Genomic DNA, 26,602 nt, shown 5'->3' on the forward strand with positions numbered 1-26,602 from the left:
AAGACGTAAGCGGATAACGGCGTCTAACTTTGGAAAAATATATAAGCTTCGGCAAAAAACTTCAGTTACGGGAGTATTAAACTCTATACTGTATTCACAATTCAAAGGAACTATGGCCACAAATTATGGAAAAGAAAATGAAAGCCTAGCAATAGAGCAATTTGAAAAAAAAACAAGTTTGCAGGTATCCGCTTGTGGGCTATTTATCGATAAAACCAAAAACTTTTTAGCGGCAAGTCCGGATGGCCTTATCGGTGAGGATTCTATAATTGAAATTAAATGCCCTTATAGTATAGCAAATATGTCACCAGAAGAGGGAATTGCACAAAAGATAATTGATTACTGTAAATTGGAAGACCATTCTTTAACATTAAAACGGAATCATAATTACTTCTACCAAGTACAAGGCCAGTTACATATTACTTCTACCAAGTACAAGGCCAGTTACATATTACTCGTCGTAATTATTGTTATTTTGTTGTGTGGAGTCCAAAAGGTTTGCTGTATGAAAAAATTGAGAGGGACGATGAAATCTGGCAAAAAATCGTTCCACTGTTAGAAAATTTCTACCACCAATGCCTTTTACCAGAAATAATTGACGGTCGCATACCAAGAAATTTACCGGCGAGGGAAAGGTCTGGACCATAAATTGTTTTAATTTCATTGTGTAGATGTTAAACAGTAATTTTTTTTACAATAAAGCATTTAAAAACAAAAAAATATTAGATCATTGAAGAAGATTGAAAATGTCAAGTGATGTAGGAGGTATTCCCAAAAGTGCATTTTTCTGTAATAATATAACGTATTAAAAAAATTAAATAAAAACTAAACTAGTTATGTGTATGTACCTAATATGTAGCACAATAAACAATATGGTGCCTCTTATACATAGATTTCAATATTCATTTGTATAATATGATATTATAATAACATAATCGATTCAACAACATGTGGTAGATGCATGTACCACTGAACATACGCTGTACCAGCATTCCATCAAACGATCAGTGGTGTATGTACTTACCATCACACATTTTCTTGTAAAATATAATTTTTTTTTTTTTTAAATCTAGAACAATATATTTAGTCAAATATAAAAGTTTTTTTTTGGTTCGGTAGTTGTATCTTAAAAAAAGTGTCCTATAAAGGGATAATATTATGTTGAGTACAACCTTCAAAAGTTATCAAAAAATATTTTAATTAATTTTTGTGTTCCATATCCAACTCGGCAATACGGAACGGAATCATCTCGGGGTCTGTCTGTAACAGGTGTTTTTTTTTCAATTTTTTTCCATTAATTTATTTGACGTAAACAAATTAAATTTGTCACAATAACTTTAGTAAATAAGCTCGGTAAGTATTGGCACACTCAAGATAAGTCACCAAACAGAAAAATAATTTTAAAAAAACATCGATAACTCGGGACATGACAACACTAGTGGACTAGTGTATTGATATAATTATTGAGAATGTCACATCACTTCGTTGACTGTATACGTATTCAACAAAACCCTCTCCGCCCACCCTCACCCCCGAATACTGAGAGAAAGGGACACATGCACCTCAGCCTGAAAATACCTAAATAAAATTGTCAAAATCGAGGTTTTGTAGTCCTCATTTTTCTACTCCAAAACTGAACCGATTTCCAAGATTTTTTTTACCAAATGTATTGGAAGAAAACATTCTATGTCTGTACGTTTTGCTTTTTTTAAAAATACATCGTCTTATTTGTATACTGAACGTTTGTTGATGGCGTTAAAAAAAGGCAATTTTAACAATTTTTGAAGGGTTATAACTCCTATAAAAAGTAACTTATCAAAAAAATCAAAACGTACCGACACGCTTGCGGTCAATATTCATATTATGTAAAAAAAATATTTTCTCTAGTGTCAAAATCCAGAGAGGGAAATGAGGAATACGTTTGTATGGAAAAAACACCACCCGGTTTCCTCTTAAATTCGACTTAAATTCGTAAAAATACTATCGTATCGCGAAATCTCTATTTCCGTGTAAGTAGAGATTTCGCGACCAACCCTTTAAATTCTGATATTTGGTGTAAATTTGTAAAAAATACGAAATTTTTCCGCGTAAAACGAATTTTCTCGGCCCTTCAAACTCAGATATTCTAAATAATTTCTAAAAATATGACAATATCCAGTGTAAATTGATTCAGATCTACAAAATAACAATACTAATTAGGATGATGTAAAACCACTTAAAAATAAATTTTTCGGCATTTTACCGCCACGGGTTGGGTTGGGTTGGGTTGGGTTGGGTTGGGTTGGGTTGGGTTGGGTTGGGTTGGGTTGGGTTGGGTTGGGTTGGGTTGGGTTGGGTTAGGTTAGGTTAGGTTAGGTTAGGTTAGGTTAGGTTAAGAAAATAGGTTTTTATTTAAATTTGAATGATGTGTCCATATAACAAGTACCCTATAATTCTATAATATATTTCCCCAGTATAATTGGAACAACCAGGGAGCCCGCAAACGAGCATCGAGTTCTCGAGAGCGTGAGCTGAATGAGCGAACTCTCTCCACTGTGCGCGAACCCTCGGAGGGTCGCAGCAGTAAAGGCGGGGTGGCTGTGGCGGTGGTGTCCTCGGACCAGGCGGAGATTGACATGCTGCGCGACCTGCAGATGAGGCGACAGCATCTGGAGAGCCAGGTATGCACACTTCAGAGAATACTCTTCACCTATGAGTACTCATGATATTTCCATTGAAATGCCTACATTTTTCTAATAAATGCATGTATCGGAAAGTAAGGTTACAAACCTTTTAACGGCAGGACCATTGTAATCACGACTCATTATAAATAAATTAATATCTTTCGTTGATAATTCAATATTTTAAATTTTGGAAAATAACTGATATTTATTTGTATTTGGTTTAGACCCCCATCAGTACATTAGCAACATTTTCCGCTTATAGTGATGGTAGTAGGAGTTTTTCTAAATATTTTAAGTTATTCGTAACTCGGGAATCTTTGACTTTTTTGTTAGAAAATGTAATGATATATTTTGTATTCTAAGCCTGACACGATTCTAACTAGTTTCAGAGTTCGCAGGTGGCAAAAATCCAGAATCTTCACGCGGCGACTTCTTCACTGGCTGACGCCGTCTCTATGCCCCCGACCATAGACAATGTTGGGGTCCTGGGTGGACAGGGGGGACGTGGGGATGGGGGTAGCCAGGAGGGTGGCCGCGGAGGTTGGGGGGGCTCTGAAGCCAGCGAGGAGGAGGGGGGCACCATTGAGAACACCATCAGACACAAGGTGGCCGCCGTCAATGTAATGAAAGTGGAACTGGAAAGACTGAAAAGTGAGTTAATTAAAGTAATTTACGACGTAGAATCATTCCTATTAGTGTTTAAAAATGCTTGTTCAAGGCATGAAGTCCATAGAGATTATGGTTAATCTGTGGTAGCCTTAAGTAATAAAAAAAAGAGTGTTTTCTTAAAATTTTATGTGTACATGGCAAAATCCCGTAGCTTCACTACTATATGCTCCACTTCAAAAACAGAATTATATTTTTAAAGGTTTATTAATTTTAATTCTTTTTCAGATATGCTGAGGACTGTAGATTCTATCCAAAACAATTTCGGAATCAATTCAACTTTTGACGAAGAACATGTGTTTCACAATACTCCTCATATTCCTCAAGAAAACCATAACAGAAATCAAAATAGGTACATATTTATCCTTTGTTCGTGACTGCCGAGTTTTTTTTACTTCTTTTTTTTACCTAGTGGAGACAGGTAACCATTGTTTTGACAAGACAACCTCAGGTGTCCTTGCTCTACTTTGGAGGCCTCAGTCCATCACTGGCCCAGTCTCTCCTCGCACAGCTTCTGCATCTAAAAAGAGGTTTTTTTTTCCAGAGTTTCTGAATCATCCGTGAACAATGCTCCTCTCTGCAGAACAGACTCGTCTTCATCTTCTAAAATAATGAAAGACGGCCAGTCGGGGGCCCAGAACAGTGGCGCCAACTCCAAGAGTCAGAACACTCCTCTGGGATTGTCCAGACTTCAGAATTGCATATCGTCAGGATCCAATAAGTGCACTAATGTCAGTGAGCAAAACCAAACCACAGGTACTGGTGACAGTGTTGGTTCTGGTCTGGCAGTCATCCAGCAGTTGACCCACGAGCTGAAGCAGGCAGCCCAGGGACTGAGCGAAGAGAGAAGGCGCCTGAAACACGCCACCAACAGAGGTACTAATCATTACTATCAGCACAGAAACCTGCATTGCTTTTAACCCATCCCATCTGAAATTATTTTCACTGAATCTGACCACAGCAACTGAATTAATTGTTGTAAGAACTTTTCCTGAATTTATTGATGTAGTAAAAATAACAACTTTTTGTTTTTGTATTTATTTAATATAAATTAATTTCTTAATATAATTTTTTTTATTAATTTTAATAATATAAAAATAAATGCCTAAGATGGCTGAATGGCAATTGTTTACTTAAAAATAAACATTTTTGCTTAAATTATGGCGGCCCAGAGAGAAGGCCTTCTAAGATAGCCGCCCTAAATTGTGGCGGTTCGGACAAAATGGATTAACCTTTGATATGCCGAGCTCCAGCTCAAAATCCCATACACAGAAAGTATTGTTTTCAGATTACCAATTACCAGTTCTAAAAATTTTACAAATTATTTGTATCCGATCCTGCGCAGGGTTCGCAGCATTCGGTTTATGTTGATTGCTTTCTGACCTGTGGGACGATGGGCTAAAACTTTTCATGTGCAGTAATGGGGAACTGCACTCCATCTTTTTATTTTTATCAATGATCTTCTAACTTAAATACCATAGAGAAGGAGACTTAAATACCATAGATAAGACTTACATACCAAGGGGAAGGGTTTGTCAAGACAGCAGACTTGTTAATACATACAAAACATATTAAAAACTCTTCTAATCGTCTTAAACAACAACAAATATAGGTAGAGTTAATGTCTTGTCATAAAATGGGAGTGGGAAGTAGTATGAGGGGAAGGGTTTGCAAAGACTGCAGACTTGTACCCACTTACGATTGGTTGTGCTTTTTGCTCTGTTTTTCATTTTTCATAATGCATTCATTTTATTTGAATATTTTTCATAATGCATTCATTTTATTCACAATTTAACATAATGCATTCATTTTATTTGAATATTTTTACTGGGCAATAAATATTCTCACTCCATCAGAGACCAGGCCAATGGGAACCTCCATATTTTAAGAAAAGGTCCCAAGCGGGACTGTGTGGTCTGCTCGAAAAGGGAAGTAAAAGGTGGCAGACGGGAAACCAGTACTGTGACATGTGTCCTAACAAGCCACGTATGCATTTGGGCTACTGATTTCTAAAATACCACACGTTAAAAAATTATAAAGAATAGAATATGCAAATTTTTCTTTTATTAACAATCTTATATGATAGTAAATATATATTTCTTAACATAACTGTTATATCTCTGCTTACTTGCAGATTTCTGTGTTGGGGAACTCTTTGAAAAAGTAAAAGGTTCTGACAATAATTGCGTTTATTTACGTTACAATAAATAAATCTGGATTTAGCTACACTGTTCATTACCCGAGGGTTGGTAATTCTTTGTTTCTAGAAGCTTGTTGTCTGGCAATAATATCCCACAGGCAATTGTTACACTCTAGCGACATCTGTCGGACTCTGGAGTAAGCTTTATGACTGGTGCTATCTATCGCTTGAAAACCCAACTTATTACCAAACATCACATATCATTTTATTTACTGCCTTACCAAAAAACATTTCTATCTAATTTTTCCGCATATTTTTACATTGCACTCTATGGAGTAGCTGGTATACCATATAAAAAATATTTGTAGTACAAAGGGTTAAAAATCATTTTCAAGACAGAATAGAGATATTTCTTTAAGTATGTACCGAATGTATTTTAAATGAATGAAAAATAATTTCCAGACACATGTATGTCCAGTGGCTCCTCCATCAAGTCGGAGGACAAGAAGCGCACCAATAGTCTAAGCGGGGGCAACACCTCCTCCAACACAGTGGTGGGCTACCCGCCCTATGGGGGCCCGGTGGAGCGTCGCCAGCTGGCGCTTAAAGCCGAGCTGGAGGCCAAAAAGAAACAGCTGGAGCGCCTCATGAGCAAGGATGTAAGTCACCCGCACAGATTATAAATCAACACACAACAGATTTGGTCTTTATCTACTGTGTTGACTGTCACTTTGAGAACACTTTATACTGAGTGTTAAATAATTAAATCAATTGTTACCTTATGTTAATTGACCGGCATACATCACTCATTTTTTTTTAGTTTCAAATGATCTATGTGTTTACAATTTCATCATGAAATTCGTGTCAAGGGTTCTTAAATATGTAATACTTTTGAAAATTTAACTCTGTTCAGGAATGGGTTGTGGGTATTGAGGAGACCCAAGTTATTAACAATTATTATTAAAACATACACAAAGGAATTTATTATGTCGTCTCACAAGAGCAGCCCTGTCTGTTCTGTACAGTGTAAAGGCAGGAGAACTATGTCGCTACCCGGTTGCTCAGCGTTTTGAGGCCGGTGAATATATTTTACAACTTAAAAATTAAATTTATTATGTCGTCTCACAAGAGCAGCCCTGTCTGTTCTGTACAGTGTAAAGGCAGGAGAACTATGTCGCTACCCGGTTGCTCAGCGTTTTGAGGCCGGTGAATATATTTTACAACTTAAAAATTAAATTTATTATGTCGTCTCACAAGAGCAGCCCTGTCTGTTCTGTACAGTGTAAAGGCAGGGGAACTATGTCGCTACCCGGTTGCTCAGCGTTTTGAGGCCGGTGAATATATTTTACAACTTAAAAATTAAATTTATTATGTCGTCTCACAAGAGCAGCCCTGTCTGTTCTGTACAGTGTAAAGGCAGGAAAACTATGTCGCTACCCGGTTGCTCAGCGTTTTGAGGCCGGTGAATATATTTTACAACTTAAAAATTAAATTTATTATGTCGTCTCACAAGAGCAGCCCTGTCTGTTCTGTACAGTGTAAAGGCAGGAGAACTATGTCGCTACCCGGTTGCTCAGCGTTTTGAGGCCGGTGAATATATTTTACAACTTAAAAATTAAATTTATTATGTCGTCTCACAAGAGCAGCCCTGTCTGTTCTGTACAGTGTAAAGGCAGGGGAACTATGTCGCTACCCGGTTGCTCAGCGTTTTGAGGCCGGTGAATATATTTTACAACTTAAAAATTAAATTTATTATGTCGTCTCACAAGAGCAGCCCTGTCTGTTCTGTACAGTGTAAAGGCAGGAGAACTATGTCGCTACCCGGTTGCTCAGCGTTTTGAGGCCGGTGAATATATATTACAACTTAAAAATTAAATTTATTATGTCGTCTCACAAGAGCAGCCCTGTCTGTTCTGTACAGTGTAAAGGCAGGGGAACTATGTCGCTACCCGGTTGCTCAGCGTTTTGAGGCCGGTGAATATATTTTACAACTTAAAAATTAAATTTATTATGTCGTCTCACAAGAGCAGCCCTGTCTGTTCTGTACAGTGTAAAGGCAGGAAAACTATGTCGCTACCCGGTTGCTCAGCGTTTTGAGGCCGGTGAATATATTTTACAACTTAAAAATTAAATTTATTATGTCGTCTCACAAGAGCAGCCCTGTCTGTTCTGTACAGCGTAAAGGCAGGAGAACTATGTCGCTACCCGGTTGCTCAACGTTTTGCGGCCGGTGAATATATTTTACAACTTAAAAATTAAATTTATTATGTCGTCTCACAAGAGCAGCCCTGTCTGTTCTGTACAGTGTAAAGGCAGGAGAACTATGTCGCTACCCGGTTGCTCAGCGTTTTGAGGCCGGTGAATATATTTTACAACTTAAAAATTAAAATTATTATGTCGTCTCACAAGAGCAGCCCTGTCTGTTCTGTACAGTGTAAAGGCAGGAGAACTATGTCGCTACCCGGTTGCTCAGCGTTTTGAGGCCGGTGAATATATTTTACAACTTAAAAATTAAATTTATTATGTCGTCTCACAAGAGCAGCCCTGTCTGTTCTGTACAGTGTAAAGGCAGGGGAACTATGTCGCTACCCGGTTGCTCAGCGTTTTGAGGCCGGTGAATATATTTTACAACTTAAAAATTAAATTTATTATGTCGTCTCACAAGAGCAGCCCTGTCTGTTCTGTACAGTGTAAAGGCAGGAGAACTATGTCGCTACCCGGTTGCTCAGCGTTTTGAGGCCGGTGAATATATTTTACAACTTAAAAATTAAATTTATTATGTCGTCTCACAAGAGCAGCCCTGTCTGTTCTGTACAGTGTAAAGGCAGGGGAACTATGTCGCTACCCGGTTGCTCAGCGTTTTGAGGCCGGTGAATATATTTTACAACTTAAAAATTAAATTTATTATGTCGTCTCACAAGAGCAGCCCTGTCTGTTCTGTACAGTGTAAAGGCAGGAGAACTATGTCGCTACCCGGTTGCTCAGCGTTTTGAGGCCGGTGAATATATTTTACAACTTAAAAATTCATCATTTAGATAGATTGATTTAGATCCATTGCCAATTTTAGTAAGAATAGATGCAAATATACCGCACAGAGTCTTGGCCGTCGGGCGGAAAGAGCCGACGAGTCATGAGGCTAGCCGAATGAAGCTCTCGGTCCATGCTAGTGCGTTGTCCTGTCTTAACGTACTGTGCTACGCAATAGTCAGTTTTACCCTCCCTAGGAGTACCAAAAGATGTTTCAAATATAAAAAAAACAAAGCTAACTGGTTATTGTGAAACTTTGCTATTGATAAGGATTCATAAAAACAACCCATTCTCATTTGACAAAAGTCAACACGTTGATCAATGTATGTTACTTGGGGTATTGACCTCACACAATATCAATCCACCTCTTCCCATAGGGGTTTTTTTAGCCATTGGAGCGCCAAGATGTTTACGATAAAATGCATTGAGCGCTGGAGATTTTCATATGTTTGGATTTGAATTTACCTGCGTTCATTAAAAAAATCATACCTCCAAATACTGATCTGTTAACTGTCGTTTAAAGACAATGAATTTACCTATATTTCTATATATGTATATCTTAAGTTTGTAGGTTTTATTAAAAAAAAATCATCAAGTTCACAAACGCGTGAATATCGTCTGATGAACAAAAATGGTTTAAAACTGTACTTCTTACAGCATGTTTGTAAATGTATTATTGATATATTTTAACATTACATATTATTATTTTAATTTAAATAAAATGTAGAATGTACTTACGAAAACTGCAAAAATCATTTGTTTTTCACATGACATAATTTTTCAATCATAATTTATCAGACTAAAGTTTATCCTAGAATAATAAAAATTGTATCTATTTCTATTATTTTAAATTAGGATTAATAATCATATAAGTTACAATATTACACCTTTTATTTAAGGACAATGCACATACTGCACCAAAAAAGTAAATTTTTTGTTAGGTGCAAATTAAAACTCGCTTTCACATCTTTTTTTAATTTTAGATAACTTTAAATAAGCAGAGAATTTAATAACGAATACATTGATACATGATACATAACAAAATTTGTGTAAAATAAACATTCACAGGAATTTTTAACGTGACAACATACCGTCAAAAAAAAAAACTCTTGACTGAGATAATTGTTTATCTTTATGTATTTACTGGTGACCAGATAACTCATCAAAATGACAATTCAACACACCTATAAAAAGTGTTTTAAAGTCATTAAAAGTGATGAAACTAAAACTAGGTTAAATAGTCACACATATGTAACCTATTTAACCTAGTTTTTGTTTCATCACTTTTCATAACTTTATAACACTTTTTATAGGTGTGTTGAATTGTCATTTTGATGAGTTATCATGGAACCGTATTTACTAGAGGAACGAGACATCTATTGATAATCTGTGAAACTACTAGCTTTGTGAATATCCAAGTTGCGAACACGTGGGAACTTTTGAAATAATTCCTATAAATGTTTTAATGTATCTCTTTAAATTGGCCTTTGGCTAGCGTGCGCTCGCGTGTGTTGCCAATTGGACAAAATATGGCCAAAAACGCTCCAGTGGCTAAAAACATTGCCTGATTTGCATTGAGTTGATGGTATTTTTAATCCCAAACTAATATATATTAATTTGAATGGCAGGTGGACCACAGGACCAACCAGCAGTCCCTCGCCTTGGATCAATCTGCTGTGTCCAAGCCGACCCCTTCTGGGGCTGAGGAGGCAGCGTCCATGGGGCTCCCTGGGGGGGCGGGGCTCCCGGGGCCCCCCGCTGCTGAGGATGACTGCGCCTGCTCTGCGCTGACCATGCGAACCGACATTGATAATGGGTACTCGAGGTATGTGTGCGTTTAAATACCGGCAATTTTAGCAATTTATGATCTCTGCAGAATATCTTAAGGGGCATGTAAGACTACCATTCAACTAGTATCTGGTAAGTATGTATGCATTCATCCAAAATACAACAACACTAGTTGCCCATCATAACAGAATAGGGGAGAAATAAGAATTTTTAGGTTTTGAAAAATTGTTGAATAATTTCCTGGGATTGATAAAAGTTCTTTCATAAGTTTAGTATCTCACAATTCTATAATTGTCTAAAATCACTTCAAATTTAGCATTAAAATTTGTTTGTTGTGTCTTTCAATTAATATTCATCAGCAGTTGAGAACCATGCTTTATGGAACTCAGTAAATTTTTAAATTTTAGAAATTAACTCCTCAGGCTAATTTGTTTGCTTTTGGAAACAGCTCATATAAATCGTTTTGTCTCCCTTACCGTCATGGTGAGAAATATGATCTAAACGGTGTTAGAAAGAGAAAACACCTTGCTTTATTTTTAAATCTAGAAGTTAACCATAGAAGAATTAAAATGTGGACCTCTATGGAACCAAAGTTTCCGATCGCAATTCGAAAAAATGTATGAAACTTTGTGAATTTTTCATTCATTATTTTTATATGAACGGCAAAAAAGTGAGGTGACTGTAACATATATAATACATTTTCCTAGGTGACCGGGTATCTCATCAAAATGACAGTTCAACACACCTACAAAAAGTGATATAAAGTCATGAAAAGTGTTGAAACAAAACTGGGTTACATAGGTAACTATTTAACCTAGTTTTGTTTCAGCACTTTTTAAAGGTGTGTTTAATTGTCATTTTGATGAAATATCGTGGAACCATTTTCCTAATAAAATGTATGTGTGTTGTTCTATTTAATCGTTAACAGTAATTTTAGTTATAAAAAACGTAAGGTGAGCCATTTTTAAAACTTTTTTACTTTTGCATTATAAATTTTAATATTTCAAAAATTATATGTTTATTTCAAATAACAACATTTGTAAGCGTATTTAATCACCTTTCAAAAACAATTTTTAGTTTCATAAATATTCCATTTAATTGGATTTTATGGCAAAGCGGTAATACTCTGATCTTCTGCCAAAATATACCAGAGGCCTGGGGGGTTAATTGTATTGTCATTTAAACTACATAAATGAATATATTCTTACGCTACTTATGTTTGCAGGCCATTAGTATATAAATCGCATTATTGAGTGATTTTAAGAAATCTTAATAATTATAGGAATGTTGAGTTAAGTGCCTTTACACTGAAGAATATGACATATAAGAAGGTTGAGGTATTAATACATATTATGTCATCTGTTAGTCATCCTTTAGCATTGGTATGATATATTTTAATTATAATTAATATGCACCATCATGAGATGGGCAAGTGCAGTTTAGTGGAATAAATGCACATCTTGTCTGTCTTAATCATCTTCTATTTGAAATGTGTTTTAATTAACTAAAATCTTAAGTTCTTTCTCCTTCTGAACTTTAGTCTATTGAATCTGGTTTCTTTAGTTAAAAACTTATAAAGTTCAAATTGGTTATTCAGTTTATATTTTTAATTTACGTGATGTACCAAGTACTTGCAAGTTGTAAGTTCCACTTTTAAAAATGTTCTGTAAAAGTAAGTCATAATAATGTATGCACATTTCAAATTAATTATTCAGTTTATATTTTTAATTCACGTGATGTACTATGTACTTGCATAGTTCCACTTTTAAAAATGCCCTGTAAAAGTGAGTCATAATAATGTATGCACATTTCAAATGTAGAAAAAAAAACGATATTGTCTGCTTATAATACCTATGTTATATTTTTGGGTTGTAATGATCTACCCTTTCTACTTCAAACTTTTTCTTCTCTTCTTTCTACGATAAATTTTCCTTAAGTCCCGTAGGTAACTTTTCCATAAGGCTTTGGTTATGTATATATCCGGGGTAGGAATGTCTTCCCTTCCGTCTTTCAAGCCTTTGTCCCTCTCCTTATTACACACCCCTTCAAGTGTGTACTTCCTAGTTTGTCTACGTGACGTACGACCTTGAACGTACTCATTTCACGTGACGGTTCAGTATAAAAAGGTTTCACCGAACGTTGTGTTGGTTTTTTGTTTCTCGGTTTAGAAACCTAGTTATCTATGTATGTGTGGTATCCCTTGGTTCTTTTGAGATAGAGTGAGTTGAATCCATTACCGCTGTGTTTTAAAGCCATTTTATAAACCTTTCTTCTAAGTCGCCTGCTCCCCCAACTGGCTACGCGATTCTATCTATCGTAGGGTAATGTGAATATAATAAAGTGTTAGATTTTATATATGTGATATACATACGATAAATTTATGGTGTTAGTTGTCGGCGCCATCCATGTATATATTTTGGGAGGGGAAGGAGAGGAAAGGAAATGAATTTTTTTCAAGTTAAGATTGGCTCCTCCTCTTTACCAAACAAAACCGATGGATGATAATTTGAGCAAGGCGATCGATATCTGCGTGTCTGGATATCACAACCGGCCGGGTCTCCCCTTGTTCCAAATCGGCAACCGTCACGCCAGAATAAAGAAAACCAGGTCTCATCACCAATTTCAGAATTGCCCCAACCTCAAACACCTCCAGGAAATCTACTTTACTGAGTGTAGAAGGGGAAAGCCATGACATCCCTTGTCACGAATCTAGTCGCGAAAATGTGACACGTAAGGTCCTAAGTTACGTGCCACCTCTAGAAAACGTTGTAACTCCCTCGTCGTCGGGGATTTACATCCCTTTCTAGGTCAATAACATAGATAACACACGACAATCTTGTCGACATTTAGCCTGCTTTTTAGCGATAGGTTGTGTGCCTACCCATTCAGCCAATTATCATGTGAGATATATGTAAGGTCTACTCGAGATGCCAAATTTAGGATGAGGACTGTCTGTATTTTAATATTTGGTTCTAGTAATTATTTTATGAGGTTACTAGCATCCTCGTGTATTAGGTATGGGTAACTTCTACTGAATACCTATCCTCTCAGGTAGGTATAAACGGATAATTGGTTTGATTTTTGCATTTAATTTAAAGAGGCTGCCTACCTCTCGAAAGGTACCTGTTGAGAAAAGTTGTTCGGTTGGTAGTTTTATTTCGGAGATTACCATCTCCCTCTTTTGCCTCTAGATATGTTTTTGTGCATCCCAATTCGTAACTTAGAAAGTCAAACAATAGATGAAAAGTATTAAATTAGAAAGTCAAATAACAGAAGAAAAGTTTTCATTTTGTTCCGTCTGGTTGCATCCGATCGCTTTCAATTCGGGAGGGCATACGCTAGCAAAACTTCCCCTTTGACTGACTGTACACTGCCATAGCCTACACGCCTCTCGGCCTCATAGTGTTCGCTGTTTCAATTGTACGCCCGTGTTGTGGTAGGTACCCTGTAGATAGGTATTTTTATACTGCGAATTTATATTGGTTGGCCTAATTTGTAATAGGTATTTTTTGTTTCGTCGGCGATTCAATACCTACAACGTCATGATTTGATTCGTAATGTTTTAAAAGAATAACAGATCGGCAGGTAGGTAAATTTTCGATATGACCCTCGGTCCAAGGCGTTCCCCTAAGACAAAGTTATCGGCCTACATATGAAAAGGTCGTTGGCTCGTCTCTCGCTCACGGCTGATTGACATTTCGCCTAGCACATCCCTTTTAATGATAACATTATTTGGGCGGCAGGTGTCGTAAACTTAGTTCCTGTACCTCGGTTGTATCCGTCTTTTAAAGGGGTCCTCTGAAATTTAATAAATAATATTAAAAAAACTCACCCAGTTAGTCATCTCTCATTCTCAGCGTGAAGCTTACCTGGTTACACTATATAGCTAAATCACTTCAATTTTTGATCTCCCCCCTATCGGCTTCTTTCCTCATTTTAGCGATCTGTTTTCCTTGCAATCTGTTCAATTTTGGTCCCCTCCCTACGCTTATAAAAGGGTAATTAAATAATTCTGTAAATACAATTGTACCTCCCTAATCTCTGTTGGGATTCGAACCCGAGTTTATAATTTGTTTGATCCTCTGGTTTTCGGTCTCCGTGGATAGATCTCGCCAAATCAATTCCTCCCTAGACCGATTAAAAACTTGCTGCCTTTATATACGGTCACTCTGTTTTAAAACGAAATCATTATTATTATTATTTTCATGTTTTTAAGACAAGTAATTTAGTTTGAACTACACATTTACGAAATCACGTTTAATTTAACACATTTTATATTATAATCGCGATCGCCCAACCCTTAGCGCCCCTGGGGTGATTTTTCACAAAACGGCGCTCTACAAATTATCCAATTATTATTATTGTCATTATTATTAATTGTATTCTCACTGAGTCGAACCACTTTCACTTCACACAAACACCGGTTCAATAATCTTTCACTTTAATTCAAAAACCAACAAAGCTTTCTAACACCATCTGAATTCACTAATTAACTCTAATTTCACACAACACTTCTGATTTGTATTGATTTCTCGGAGCTGTCAACGTATCTAAGTTCAAGACTCGACTGTCCCTCCGATCTCTCCTTTCCCGTGGGAATCTGTTTCTTCAAGGCCCGCCTGTCAATAAATCTTCTCATATTCTAAACAAAATTTTTTTTTTTTTGGAGTATGTTTGTCTCGTTTATTTTATGTGAGTATCCAAAACATCACAGGGTCTACTTAATTGCTTGTCTGGTTTTGAAAAGATTCTTTTTTTAATTTGTTGATTTCTTCAACACATCAGTTCCATTGTTGAAAAGTTCACTCTCTCCTGACGTACAAAAAAAATATGTGTTGTTTAATTGACTGAGTGCAGTGAAGTCCTGTTTTAACTCGACCGTTTGGCATTTAAATAATTGTAAATTTGTTTGTTACATTCCGGTTCAAGATTGTTGCCATGCTAGATACTACCATAAATAAACCACTCATTAGAATGATAACTCCATGCTTTATGCATGAAACAAATTGGTCCTCTATTTAACCATAGATATGCCAATATTTAGACACACTTTATGCGTGCAACTGTTCTATGTCATACACCATCGGCGAGGATAGAGGAAACTCAAAAAAAAGGTGCGGCCATAGACAATATAATTCTCATTCCGAGCCTATCCCATTCAATAAATAACATATTATTTTAAAAATAGAAATATTTGAATTTCAAAATGTTCACCCACGACAACCGGATTCTAAAGTACTGCCCTGCGAAAAAGAGCTTTAAAAGTATCTTTTTTTATACCTCATTTACGGACAATCAATCGAATCGTATCAAACCACTCAGCCTCCAACAGTTTTTCCATAGATTTTCAGAGTTGTTCATTGGTGGATGTGGTTAAATGATGTGATGTCACAAGCCATGGAGATTACCGTGTCTTTTCTTCGATTCAAATTTTCGATCGGAGTTATACCCTTCTGGATACTGCATGATCGTGGTTCATTCTATGATTATAGTACCTACCTACCTGCCTGAAGAAAGTTGCTAAAAAGAATTGGTGAAATTTCTTTCGAAAAATTGTAAAATTTTAAAAAAAAATAAAATATTCATTGTTTGCAATTAAGTAGGTAGGTATTTAAGTATCTACTTACAAATCTTACCCCATTTGAGAGTAAATTTTGGATTTTATTTATAAAATAAACTAGTAAATTAAGTTTAAAAAATTTTGTTTGTTGAAAAGTTTGTCATTTGCAGTGACCAAGATGACGATGAGGCCTACTTGTCTCCATCCCGGAACCAGCTGAACATCAACCAGCTCAGCGGAGAACCTTCTCACAAGCTCCCATCCAGAGGTTCATCTATTGACAACTTCAAGGTACAGATATTGCCTTTTATACTTGATTGAAATTATCATATTGATTAAAAAACCCAGTCGTAATAATTTTTACTACTTAATTTAAGTCAAATAAAGTAACTAGTTTGGAATCAGTCAAATGTTATAAGAGGGCTGCTGTAAGAATATTATAAAACGATATTAGAATTTTAATATATTATAGTGTATGGCTTGTTTGTGTACTTGCTGTACTTGGGTGGCGCACCCGTCCACTACAAAAATGTATGGACAATTTAACATAAAGTAAGATAAAATTGAGCTTACTTTATGTTAAATTGGTTTACCTCTTCACTTATAAGCGGACAATATCGATTTACCAATCATGGTTCCGTCAAAAAACTATCATTAGGGTCTCACATAAGGACATATAATAATGGTTTAAACGTACATATTTGAAAAGTTGATTTTATAAATTTTTTCTTATATCCAGGACACCAGCTATTTCGGCGATTCCACACAGTCATTGGACGGATCCTTCACTTCCCAGAGCATGAAGCACATCAAGCCCGGCAGCAGCAAGCAGCACAATCGGGAGCCGGCCCTGGCCCGCACGCTGATGGACCTGTCCCAGGAGATGCAGGAGCAGCGGGTCAAGGGGCAGGGGGAGCCGCCGCCCCAACCCATGCCCGACTGCTTCCTGACGCTGCCCGTCAGTAACAACGGGGGCACAGGGAGGAACAAGGTGACGCTTGAGACCAATTCTTCTTTCTTCATTGCCGAGGATTGCGAACACTTCAAATTCCACGGTGGACAAGGCTCCTCCATGGAGCCAATACAGATACCACCAACATTCTGGTGGTATTTGATCATTCCTTGAGATTAATATGGAATACATAATTAATTAATAATTTTCGGAAGTTTTTCTCTTTTTAGTCTTTTTGAGAGATATTTCTATAAAATTCACGCTATCTCATTTTGTATTACGATGAGATATATGATTTACATGTGGTTAAATTAAACATTAGAAAGAGAGAACAACATGTTATGAATTTCTATTTAAAAGTTTTCCATAAATGCATTGAAGTAAAAGATAGGGTTTTTCCGTTCTGTCTTTTCAAACTCAATATAAGATCAATCTGATTATCCTTATTGAAGTTATTCAGTGGTATGTTTTTTAAAATTGAACATAATGATTGTTTTCAGGATCCATGTGACGTGAGTAATGTGTCGAACGCCAGCAGCGGCAGCACCAGCGAGGGGGACCCAATCCCTCCCCCCATGGCCACTCTTCCCCCGCGCCACCCCTCCAGGCATCTCAAGAACAATCACGGTATCTACTCACCTTTCACTACTAAACCAGGCAGAGCTCGTATCCACGTCATCATGGAGCATTCTAAAGTACCTAATGTACGTCATAAATTATTTCCAAATCGGAAGGGGCTCGGCGTTTTATGAAGCATTATAAAATACTTGATGAGACATGAAGTCCGCGCCAAACCTGCAACTCGCAGTTACGCCCTAAAACACACACTGGTAAAATTTGTCGTAAATACAAAAAATATAATAAAATAAAAACTGGATTGTCAAAATACACTGTAAAACTCATACATCGACCTCTTAATTCACATAATGTGTAACCTCCATTTATCAAATTTTAGAGAAATCACAAAAAACTGTTTTTTTATGAAACTGTTATGAATTTGAGTGCCTCTGTCTATACAGTATAAAAACGGTGGAGCTATATCGCTGCCGGTCGCGCAGCGTTGTGGGACGGGTTAAGGAAGGGGCTGTAGGAAAGGATTTATTAATACGGGTTTTGAAGAGTTCTGGAGTGAATTAAGTAGGTGTAACAGTTTTATGTAGCCCGTTCCACATACGAGCCGACTTACACAAAAACAAGTTGAAGAAACGACCCGTTCTCACGAACTTAGATCAACTGTGAACGGGTATTCCGCTCGCGTCTTTCGACTTTTGCGCATGTTCACCTGTGCACAGGTGATCAATGCTGATAGTTCCTTAGAGCAGGCTCCAAAAAATGATTGTCAAACAAGCATTCCTACATTTCGGCTGTGCATTAAATATGGCAATCTGTCTATTTACATGGAATGCTTCCCCAAAAACCGTTGATCATTACCATCATTGGAACGATACTAATTTAAAGGAAGCTGAAAGCCTTGCGATGTTGTGAAAGAAATTAAATATGGCAATCTGTCTATTTACATGGAGTGCTTCTCCAAAAACCGTTGATCATTACCATCATTGGAACGATACTAATTTAAAGGAAGCTGAAAGCCTTGCGATGTTGTGAAAGAAATTAAATATGGCAATCTGTCTATTTACATGGAATGATTCCCCAAAAACCATTAATCATTACCATCATTGGAACGATACTAATTTAAAGGAAGCTGAAAGCCTTGCGATGTTGTGAAAGAAATTAAATATGGCAATCTGTCTATTTACATAGAATGCTTCCCCAAAAACCGTTGATCATTACCATCATTGGAACGATACTAATTTAAAGGAAGCTGAAAGCCTTGCGATGTTGTGAAAGAAATTAAATATGGCAATCTGTCTATTTACATAGAATGCTTCCCCAAAAACCGTTGATCATTACCATCATTGGAACGATACTAATTTAAAGGAAGCTGAAAGCCTTGCGATGTTGTGAAAGAAATTAAATATGGCAATCTGTCTATTTACATGGAATGATTCCCCAAAAACCATTGATCATTACCATCATTGGAACGATACTAATTTAAAGGAAGCTGAAAGCCTTGCGATGTTGTGAAAGAAATTAAATATGGCAATCTGTCTATTTACATGGAATGATTCCCCAAAAACCATTGATCATTACCATCATTGGAACGATACTAATTTAAAGGAAGCTGAAAGCCTTGCGATGCTGTGAAAGAAATTTTTTAGTACAAAGGTAATTAATTAATCCATTAATGAAGGACCGAACGCAATTGGCGCTAACAAAAAATTGTCCAAAGAAGCTAAGTTATCCGTCCACAATGGAGTGCTGGTACCTACCTTGATGTATGGAAGTGAGGCATGGAACTAACAGAGAAAGGATGAAAGTAGACTGAATGCTGTTGAAATGAGATCTCTGAGGCATATGTGTGGTAAAACCGTATATGATCGTGTGAGAAATGTGGAGATCCGCGAAGAGTGCAAGGCTGATGTAAGCGTAATGAGTAAGATTAAGAAAGGATACTTAGATGGTTTGGGCATGTAGAGCGAATGAGCGAAGAAAGAAGTGTAAGGAGAATATATGATGCAAATGCGAATGGTTGGAAAGTCGGGGAAGCCCGAGGAAGATATGGCACGATCAAGTGAATCAGATACTCGAGTCGGGCCATGTCAAGAGTCAGAATAATAGAAGAGTATGAATGAGACGATGTATGAATGTGAACGAGGCAAGAAGTGTGTGCCAAGACCGAGTTGTTTGGCGGTCCGTCCTGTCTGCCCACCCCTGTGGTGAAACGGCGTGATGGTTAGTTAGGTAATATTGGTAGGAATAGGTAATTATACACTGCTGTAAAAGTAAAATACTAGATTTAATAGGACAAAATTCTATAACTAAATAAAATATATTCGAAAACACCATTTCAATCCAAACGTTCTTCCTGCATTACGCTCTTCAGCAGCAGCGCCCTTCATTACATGTACAGAAGTATCTTCCCAGTGCGTATAATTAGATATTTACAACACATATTTACAAGTAAAATTGCAAGGAAGTCCAAAACCCCTAAACACTCTAAGAAGATTATGTACGAGATGATGCATGAATGTGAATAGTCCTGTACACCACTGCGCTCCAAATTGTAAGGAATTCCAAAGCCCCTAAACACTCTAAGAAGATTATGTACGAGATGATGCATGAATGTGAATAGTCCTGTACACCACTGCGCTCCAAATTGCAAGGAATTCCAAAGCCCCTAAACACTATGAAGATTATGTACGAGATGATGCATGAATGTGAATAGTCCTGTACACCACTGCGCTCCAAATTGTAAGGAATTCCAAAGCCCCTAAACACTCTAAGAAGATTATGTACGAGATGATGCATGAATGTGAATAGTCCTGTACACCACTGCGCTCCAAATTGTAAGGAATTCCGAAGCCCCTAAACACTCTAAGAAGATTATATACGAGATAATGCATGAATGTGAATAGCCCTGTTCAACACTGCGCTCCAAATTGCAAGGAATTCCAAAGCCCCTAAACACTATGAAGATTATGTACGAGATGATGCATGAATGTGAATAGTCCTGTACACCACTGCGCTCCAAATTGTAAGGAATTCCAAAGCCCCTAAACACTCTCAGAAGATTATGTACGAGATGATGCATGAATGTGAATAGTCCTGTACACCACTGCGCTCCAAATTGCAAGGAATTCCAAAGCCCCTAAACACTCTAAGAAGATTATGTACGAGATGATGCATGAATGTGAATAGTCCTGTACACCACTGCGCTCCAAATTGCAAGGAATTCCAAAGCCCCTAAACACTATGAAGATTATGTACGAGATGATGCATGAATGTGAATAGTCCTGTACACCACTGCGCTCCAAATTGCAAGGAATTCCAAAGCCCCTAAACACTCTATGAAGATTATGTACGAGATGATGCATGAATGTGAATAGTCCTGTACACCACTGCGCTCCAAATTGTAAGGAATTCCGAAGCCCCTAAACACTCTAAGAAGATTATATACGAGATAATGCATGAATGTGAATAGCCCTGTTCAACACTGCGCTCCAAATTGCAAGGAATTCCAAAGCCCCTAAACACTATGAAGATTATGTACGAGATGATGCATGAATGTGAATAGTCCTGTACACCACTGCGCTCCAAATTGTAAGGAATTCCAAAGCCCCTAAACACTCTCAGAAGATTATGTACGAGATGATGCATGAATGTGAATAGTCCTGTACACCACTGCGCTCCAAATTGCAAGGAATTCCAAAGCCCCTAAACACTCTAAGAAGATTATGTACGAGATGATGCATGAATGTGAATAGCCCTGTACACCACTGCGCTCCAACTGTCCGATGCATTTCCCAACCAACAAATCATTTTTTATCAGTGAAAAGGGCAAATTAATCAATTTTACATAATATATATCATTATTATGCTATGTAAGATATATACACATTTTACATATAATTTATAATATCTACCTATTCTATTGATATTTGATATTATTATGTGGATGTTAAAAATAATTTCATATAAAGGCGAAATTTAAAAATACCATTGCTATATAACGTACATAAGTACATAAAATTAGCTAAACCCCAAGAACTCATAATAAATTGTAGAGCGCCCTAGGTGATTTTTCAAACGGCGCTATACAAATTATCCTTCTTCTTCTTCTTCCTAGCACTATCCCAACTCATTGCCTAGGTAGGCTGTTGGGGTCGGCTCTTCTCGTTCTCAGGTTATAGGGTTAGGTTAGGTTCTGAGTGTCGCTTTCATCTAGGCCGTTTCTTTGTAGGATCTTGGAGCATTGGGTCATCCAGGAGTTTTTTGGTCTACCTCTGGATGACTGTCTTTGAAGCTCTATAGACATTGCCTGCTTCACAGTGTGGTCTGGTGGTCTCCGTCTTATGTGCCCATACCATCTTAACTGTCGTTCCTCTAGCTTACTGTTTATGTCAGTGACACCCAGGCTACCACGAATGCGTGAGCTTTTAATTTTATCTTTTAATGATACTCCTGCCGTCCATCTAAGCATTCGCATTTCTGCTGATTCGAGTTGCCTAGAGTAGGAGTTGTACATAGTCCAGCATTCGGAGCCATACATTATCGCGGGTCTAACAATAGTCTGGTATGTCTTTCCTTTAAGTTTTATTGGCATTTTCGTGTCGCACAAAATTCCTGTTACGGATCTAAATTTCATCCATCCCACTCCTATCCTATGGTTGACATCCGCTGCACATCCTCCGTCTCTGTGGATGAGTGAGCCCAGATACTTAAATGAGTCACAGTTGGCTAATGTTACTCCATCCAATTGCATCGAAGGAGTTACAGCATTTGGGTCTTCAAATGGTAAATACAAATATTCCGTCTTTTTCCTGCTAATTTTTAGTCCATTATCCTCCAGGATCTTTCTCCGCTATACAAATTATCCAATTATTATTATTATTAAATTAATGTGGTAGTCCAAACAGTAATGCTAAATAAATTGTTGTTTAAATTAAATTTATATGGAAAATTAATTTAACTAATAATTATTAAATAATTTATGATTTCTTAAAATTTGACCACTGTGCATTGATTTTGTTGCTCGAAAGCGTGCGATATTTAAAATTCAATTGAGACTCTTAATAATCTCTAGCCCAACGGTATTTTGTTATTCGGTTATTAAGAGATCTTTTTCGCCGAGCAAAGCATTGTGTGGCCAGAGGCACAAGTTCGTCTTCAAATCGGTGTGGGTACTAACTGATATGATCAATCAATAAGTCTTTCGGTGGATTGCAAAAGGTTAAAATTCTTAGTTACATATTCGACGTGCAAAAAACATCCCCAAAATGCATGTTTTATTTTATTTTATGAAATTCAGGCACAAATGTTAAAATGTTCTTCAATTATTTTGCAAAGAACTTAATTTGCAACATTATACAATAAAATTGCATTTGAAAAGAGATTCATAAATAGGAGATTTCGAGCTTCAGAGTATTTTTATTTATTTTTTCTAGGCTTATGATAAAACGACTTTTTATTTCTAATTACTATTTCCAAGGCCAAGATGCTTTCTACTTGAATCAATTAATTTTTTTTCTTCTTGTTTTTACAGCTGGCAATACCATAATAGTTATACAATTCGAAAAAAATGTACGTTTGCGAAATATCTACAGGAAAGGATTATGATTAGACATTCGACATTCTAGTATCTTCTGTTTTTTTAATTTTCATACAAGACGTGTGAATAGGAAGATTTTTATAAACGTCTTTTAGGACGATTGTCGATGACTTGCATACGATCTCTCCCTGGGACTGGTATACCTACTTATTATTCAAAAATACTAATTGTGAATGTTTTTATGTACGTAATTTATAAAAGCTTGTTTTTATTTGATTGCAGATCATTCTAACCCCGACATGGTGCCTCCACAGTGGCATAACCCTCATTCAGAATCTCAAGTCACTATGTGGTGGCACAACAAAGCTAACCAGGTAAAAGTAAACCCCAAACAATTTATTTCCTTATTATTATTAATCTTTATAAAACTTTAGTAATTCAATTTGATTTCTTTCTATTACAGCTGCAACAGCAATTGGAGATGACCAACAACCTCTGCCAGTCTCTTCTGCAAGACAAGAGGACTGGCCAAATGACTCCTTCCACACTAAACAGTTCCTCGCAAACTACGCAAGTCCCCAACTCGATCCTCCTACCCAACTACCAGAACAACAGCACCATGAGTCTGCCCACGCACTCTACCCATCCAAACTACCCCAATTATGCAGCGGCAAACCCAGCCATGTTCCAGAACTACGCCAACAATCCCATGTTCATGCCCCCTCCCAATATGGGGATGGGAGGGATGATGATGCCCAACTTCAGCCAGGACATGATGATGGGAGCGGGGGGGCAGCTGTGGGCCCTGCAGCAACAGCAAGTGGCGGCCGCAGCGTGGGGCAGCGCTCACTGCATACAGCACCTCCTGTCTCAGCAGAGAGAGATATCCTCGCTGAGGTCCACTGTCAGCAATGTTAGTTAAAATTACATTTATTTATTTAGTGATAATACGAGACGTGTAGGTAAATACTAAGGGCCTCCTTGGTCGAGGGGTAAGGCTCTCGACTAGCAATCCTGAGGTGGCAGGTTTATTTTGTGTTATTTCACTACTTATTCATTTAAAAATAACATATAGATAGTATATTTGCGGCACATTCCAGAGTGGAAGATACTCTCAGTGTCGCCCTGGTGTAAGACCACCTGACTTTGGTGACCATATCTGAATTGCCAGGTACTTCTCCTCCCCACCCTTTCAGCCTCAGAACTTACCCCAATTGGCCCCCCTTATGCCATAGACTCGCTGCCCCCAGACGGTTAAGAGTATTTGGGAATATCATTTTAAAATATAATCAGTAGCTAAGAAAGACTTAAGGGAGCACATTCACATTTCATTACTTTTGCAATATTTTTGGTTCTTGGATCTTAAAAATCTGCTTTAAATTATTGATATTTTTTGTTACAAACTTTGTGACATGGCAAGTTACATTACATCTGCGATAATACAGGTACAAATTTTCAGTTCAAATAAAACAAAAAAGTAATACAATCATTTTGTGATTTATTGACTAATTTTTTTTTATAATAATTTATTTCAGTTGGAGGAAAGGCTGCAAACTTTGAACCTGAACATGCCCCGAGCGCATTCCACCCCGCCCCATGTAAACTTCCCGGAGAACACTCCGAGTCAACTCGGAGCTAGGGCCAACTCGGCCCAGTCCGGTTCCCAATCACAGTACTGGAACATACAATCGCAGGCTAATCTCTCCAACATTGATACTAGCAACGCAAACGCGGCTGTCAATCCTCAATACATCCCAGCGCCCCCTCCCGGCCTGGCCAATGTCTACCCTTCAAACTTAAACCAATTGCGAGCTCCTAAAGTGACTCCGAACATCCCACCTTTCCCCGCCGAACACTTCAATAATCAGCTCCCGGCGAATTTTACCTTGCCTTCCAACCTTTACCAAAGTGATCAGTCCAGTGACATGATGAGTGTACCTCACAGCAACGTGCCTTTGAGTAATCAGCCGCTGTTTAACAATAGCGCGCCTCCCGCACAACTTAACCCTAATGTGCTGAGCAGCCAGTCCATCCCGCAGCCCATCCAGAACAACCGGAATCCCAATTGCCTGCTTAACCTAACACCGCATGTGGCCATGAATAATCCTCACCTGATGGGGACGCAAACTCTCTCTGGACAGAGCACCGCACTAAACAATCAGGTGCCACCCGGCAACCGCGCCAACAATTACTGGGACAATTTCAGGAGGTAAGTAGTGCTCATTAACTGTTCATTTCATTTTACCGTATTTTATTTACTCATTCATTCTTAAAACACTAAATGCTCGCAAACATACATTTACAGAGAAATGCTTGAACTGTCAAAAATTGAAATAGTCCACAGACTAAAGAATTTACTAGGATATCTCGATATATCTCGAAGCACGTTTTCCCCTGGTGTTTAAGACTTTTATTTTTTTATAATTGTGTGAACTTCTGGCAGGATTTCCAAAGTAAAAATTTAACCTCATAATAAAGTTAGTTTCAATATCGGCCGCATTGTATAATTGATAAATGTTTAGATCAGGGTCAAGTTTAACCTTTCTTAGTTCTGTGGACTAGTCATTTCTTCATCCACCTTTTATTTATGAATTGAATTTGGATTTGGTGCATTTCACCTCATGCAATATGTTTTGTTAAGCCGCATCTCCAGCTATCGTTTCCACTACATTAATTACTTCAAAATTACAACGAACATAGCATCAAACATTCGAAAAGGGGGGTTCCCATCCACATTTTGCAATGTTCGTCTTTTCCGTGGCCGATGTAAAAAACTCTCCACGCATGTTAAAAACGGGAAGACAGAGGGGGGGATTATTTAATTTTTTTGAAAGCCACTGCGCGGTGTGGTCTGTCACGAAGCATAAATCGTATGATTTTTTGAGGTTGTGTGCACTGAGCGAGTATAATATTTGTGAGTTTAGTAAATTGTAAAAATATAATGTCGTATGGATGATTCTTTCTATCTTTGTCTTTGAAGTCTATTGTAGACGGCCCAACAAACCTCCGGAACAATTTTTGACGGCTGCTGTTTGAAGATTCTCAAGTGGACATCAGACTTGTATATGAATCCCCAGTTACAAGAAATCCTAATGTAACAGCAAGTCTCATTTCCGGCGAAATAACATTTAAATATCTGGCCGAATAAATAAAACTAACTCTTCGAAATCAGTTTTCGAGAGGCGGAAGAAATTACCTATATCGAATCTGTCTTCTATTTTCAATTTTGGATACAAATTATATTTTCGAGGTCGAAGGTACGGTCGAACTCGAAATCTGTATTCCCTACATGGTGTAATAATTTCTACGATAACGTCTTCCTCGTCAGAAACTCATCTTGACAGTTGACAGCGAAAAACCGAGAGTACATGCGTCTTCCTCATCAGACATCTACAAAATAATGAGAAAATGTCTATGGCCACTCCCACCGTGCCCCAATGTTTCAACAAAGGGAGGAGTCGTAATGTGGACGAAAACAAAAATGTTTGATGTATTGTTTGTGGAAACGGTCACAGGAGACCACGCTTTACAGTTTCGCCAAATTGACTAATAAAATATTTTTCTTTCCAAGACCTTCTTTAAAAATTTTACCCTGGCTGCATAAACCAACCAACCCATCTGGAACTATAGCTTTTCCGTCTCCCTCCAATTTTTCCTTTTGATATTAAAATTATTCTCAATTAGTTAATACATACCT

At 37.4% G+C, this 26,602-nt stretch overlaps 1 protein-coding gene across 5 annotated transcripts in view; it reads left to right on the forward strand.

The window, feature by feature from the left end:
- The window catches only part of LOC149423626 (uncharacterized), a 44,897-nt gene that overhangs the window by 15,322 nt on the left and 2,973 nt on the right, over nt 1–26,602 (forward strand). For 3 of the 5 annotated variants that reach the window (XM_089631684.1, XM_089631687.1, XM_089631688.1), the window contains 12 exons: nt 2,454–2,660; nt 3,047–3,314; nt 3,558–3,681; nt 3,874–4,205; nt 5,932–6,128; nt 10,125–10,321; nt 16,015–16,135; nt 16,584–16,835; nt 17,297–17,423; nt 23,188–23,279; nt 23,369–23,818; nt 24,441–25,114. In XM_089631684.1, the coding sequence (XP_089487810.1) occupies nt 2,454–2,660; nt 3,047–3,314; nt 3,558–3,681; nt 3,874–4,205; nt 5,932–6,128; nt 10,125–10,321; nt 16,015–16,135; nt 16,584–16,835; nt 17,297–17,423; nt 23,188–23,279; nt 23,369–23,818; nt 24,441–25,114 (3,041 nt within the window). The remainder of the gene's footprint in view (nt 1–2,453; nt 2,661–3,046; nt 3,315–3,557; nt 3,682–3,873; nt 4,206–5,931; nt 6,129–10,124; nt 10,322–16,014; nt 16,136–16,583; nt 16,836–17,296; nt 17,424–23,187; nt 23,280–23,368; nt 23,819–24,440; nt 25,115–26,602) is intronic. The other 2 variants (XM_089631685.1, XM_089631686.1) reach the window with 2 other exon arrangements.

The sequence above is a fragment of the Hesperophylax consimilis genome, chromosome 5 (genome assembly GCF_061612785.1).
Source record: "Hesperophylax consimilis isolate HC1 chromosome 5, BYU_Hcon_1.0, whole genome shotgun sequence".
Lineage (NCBI taxonomy): Eukaryota > Metazoa > Arthropoda > Insecta > Trichoptera > Limnephilidae > Hesperophylax > Hesperophylax consimilis.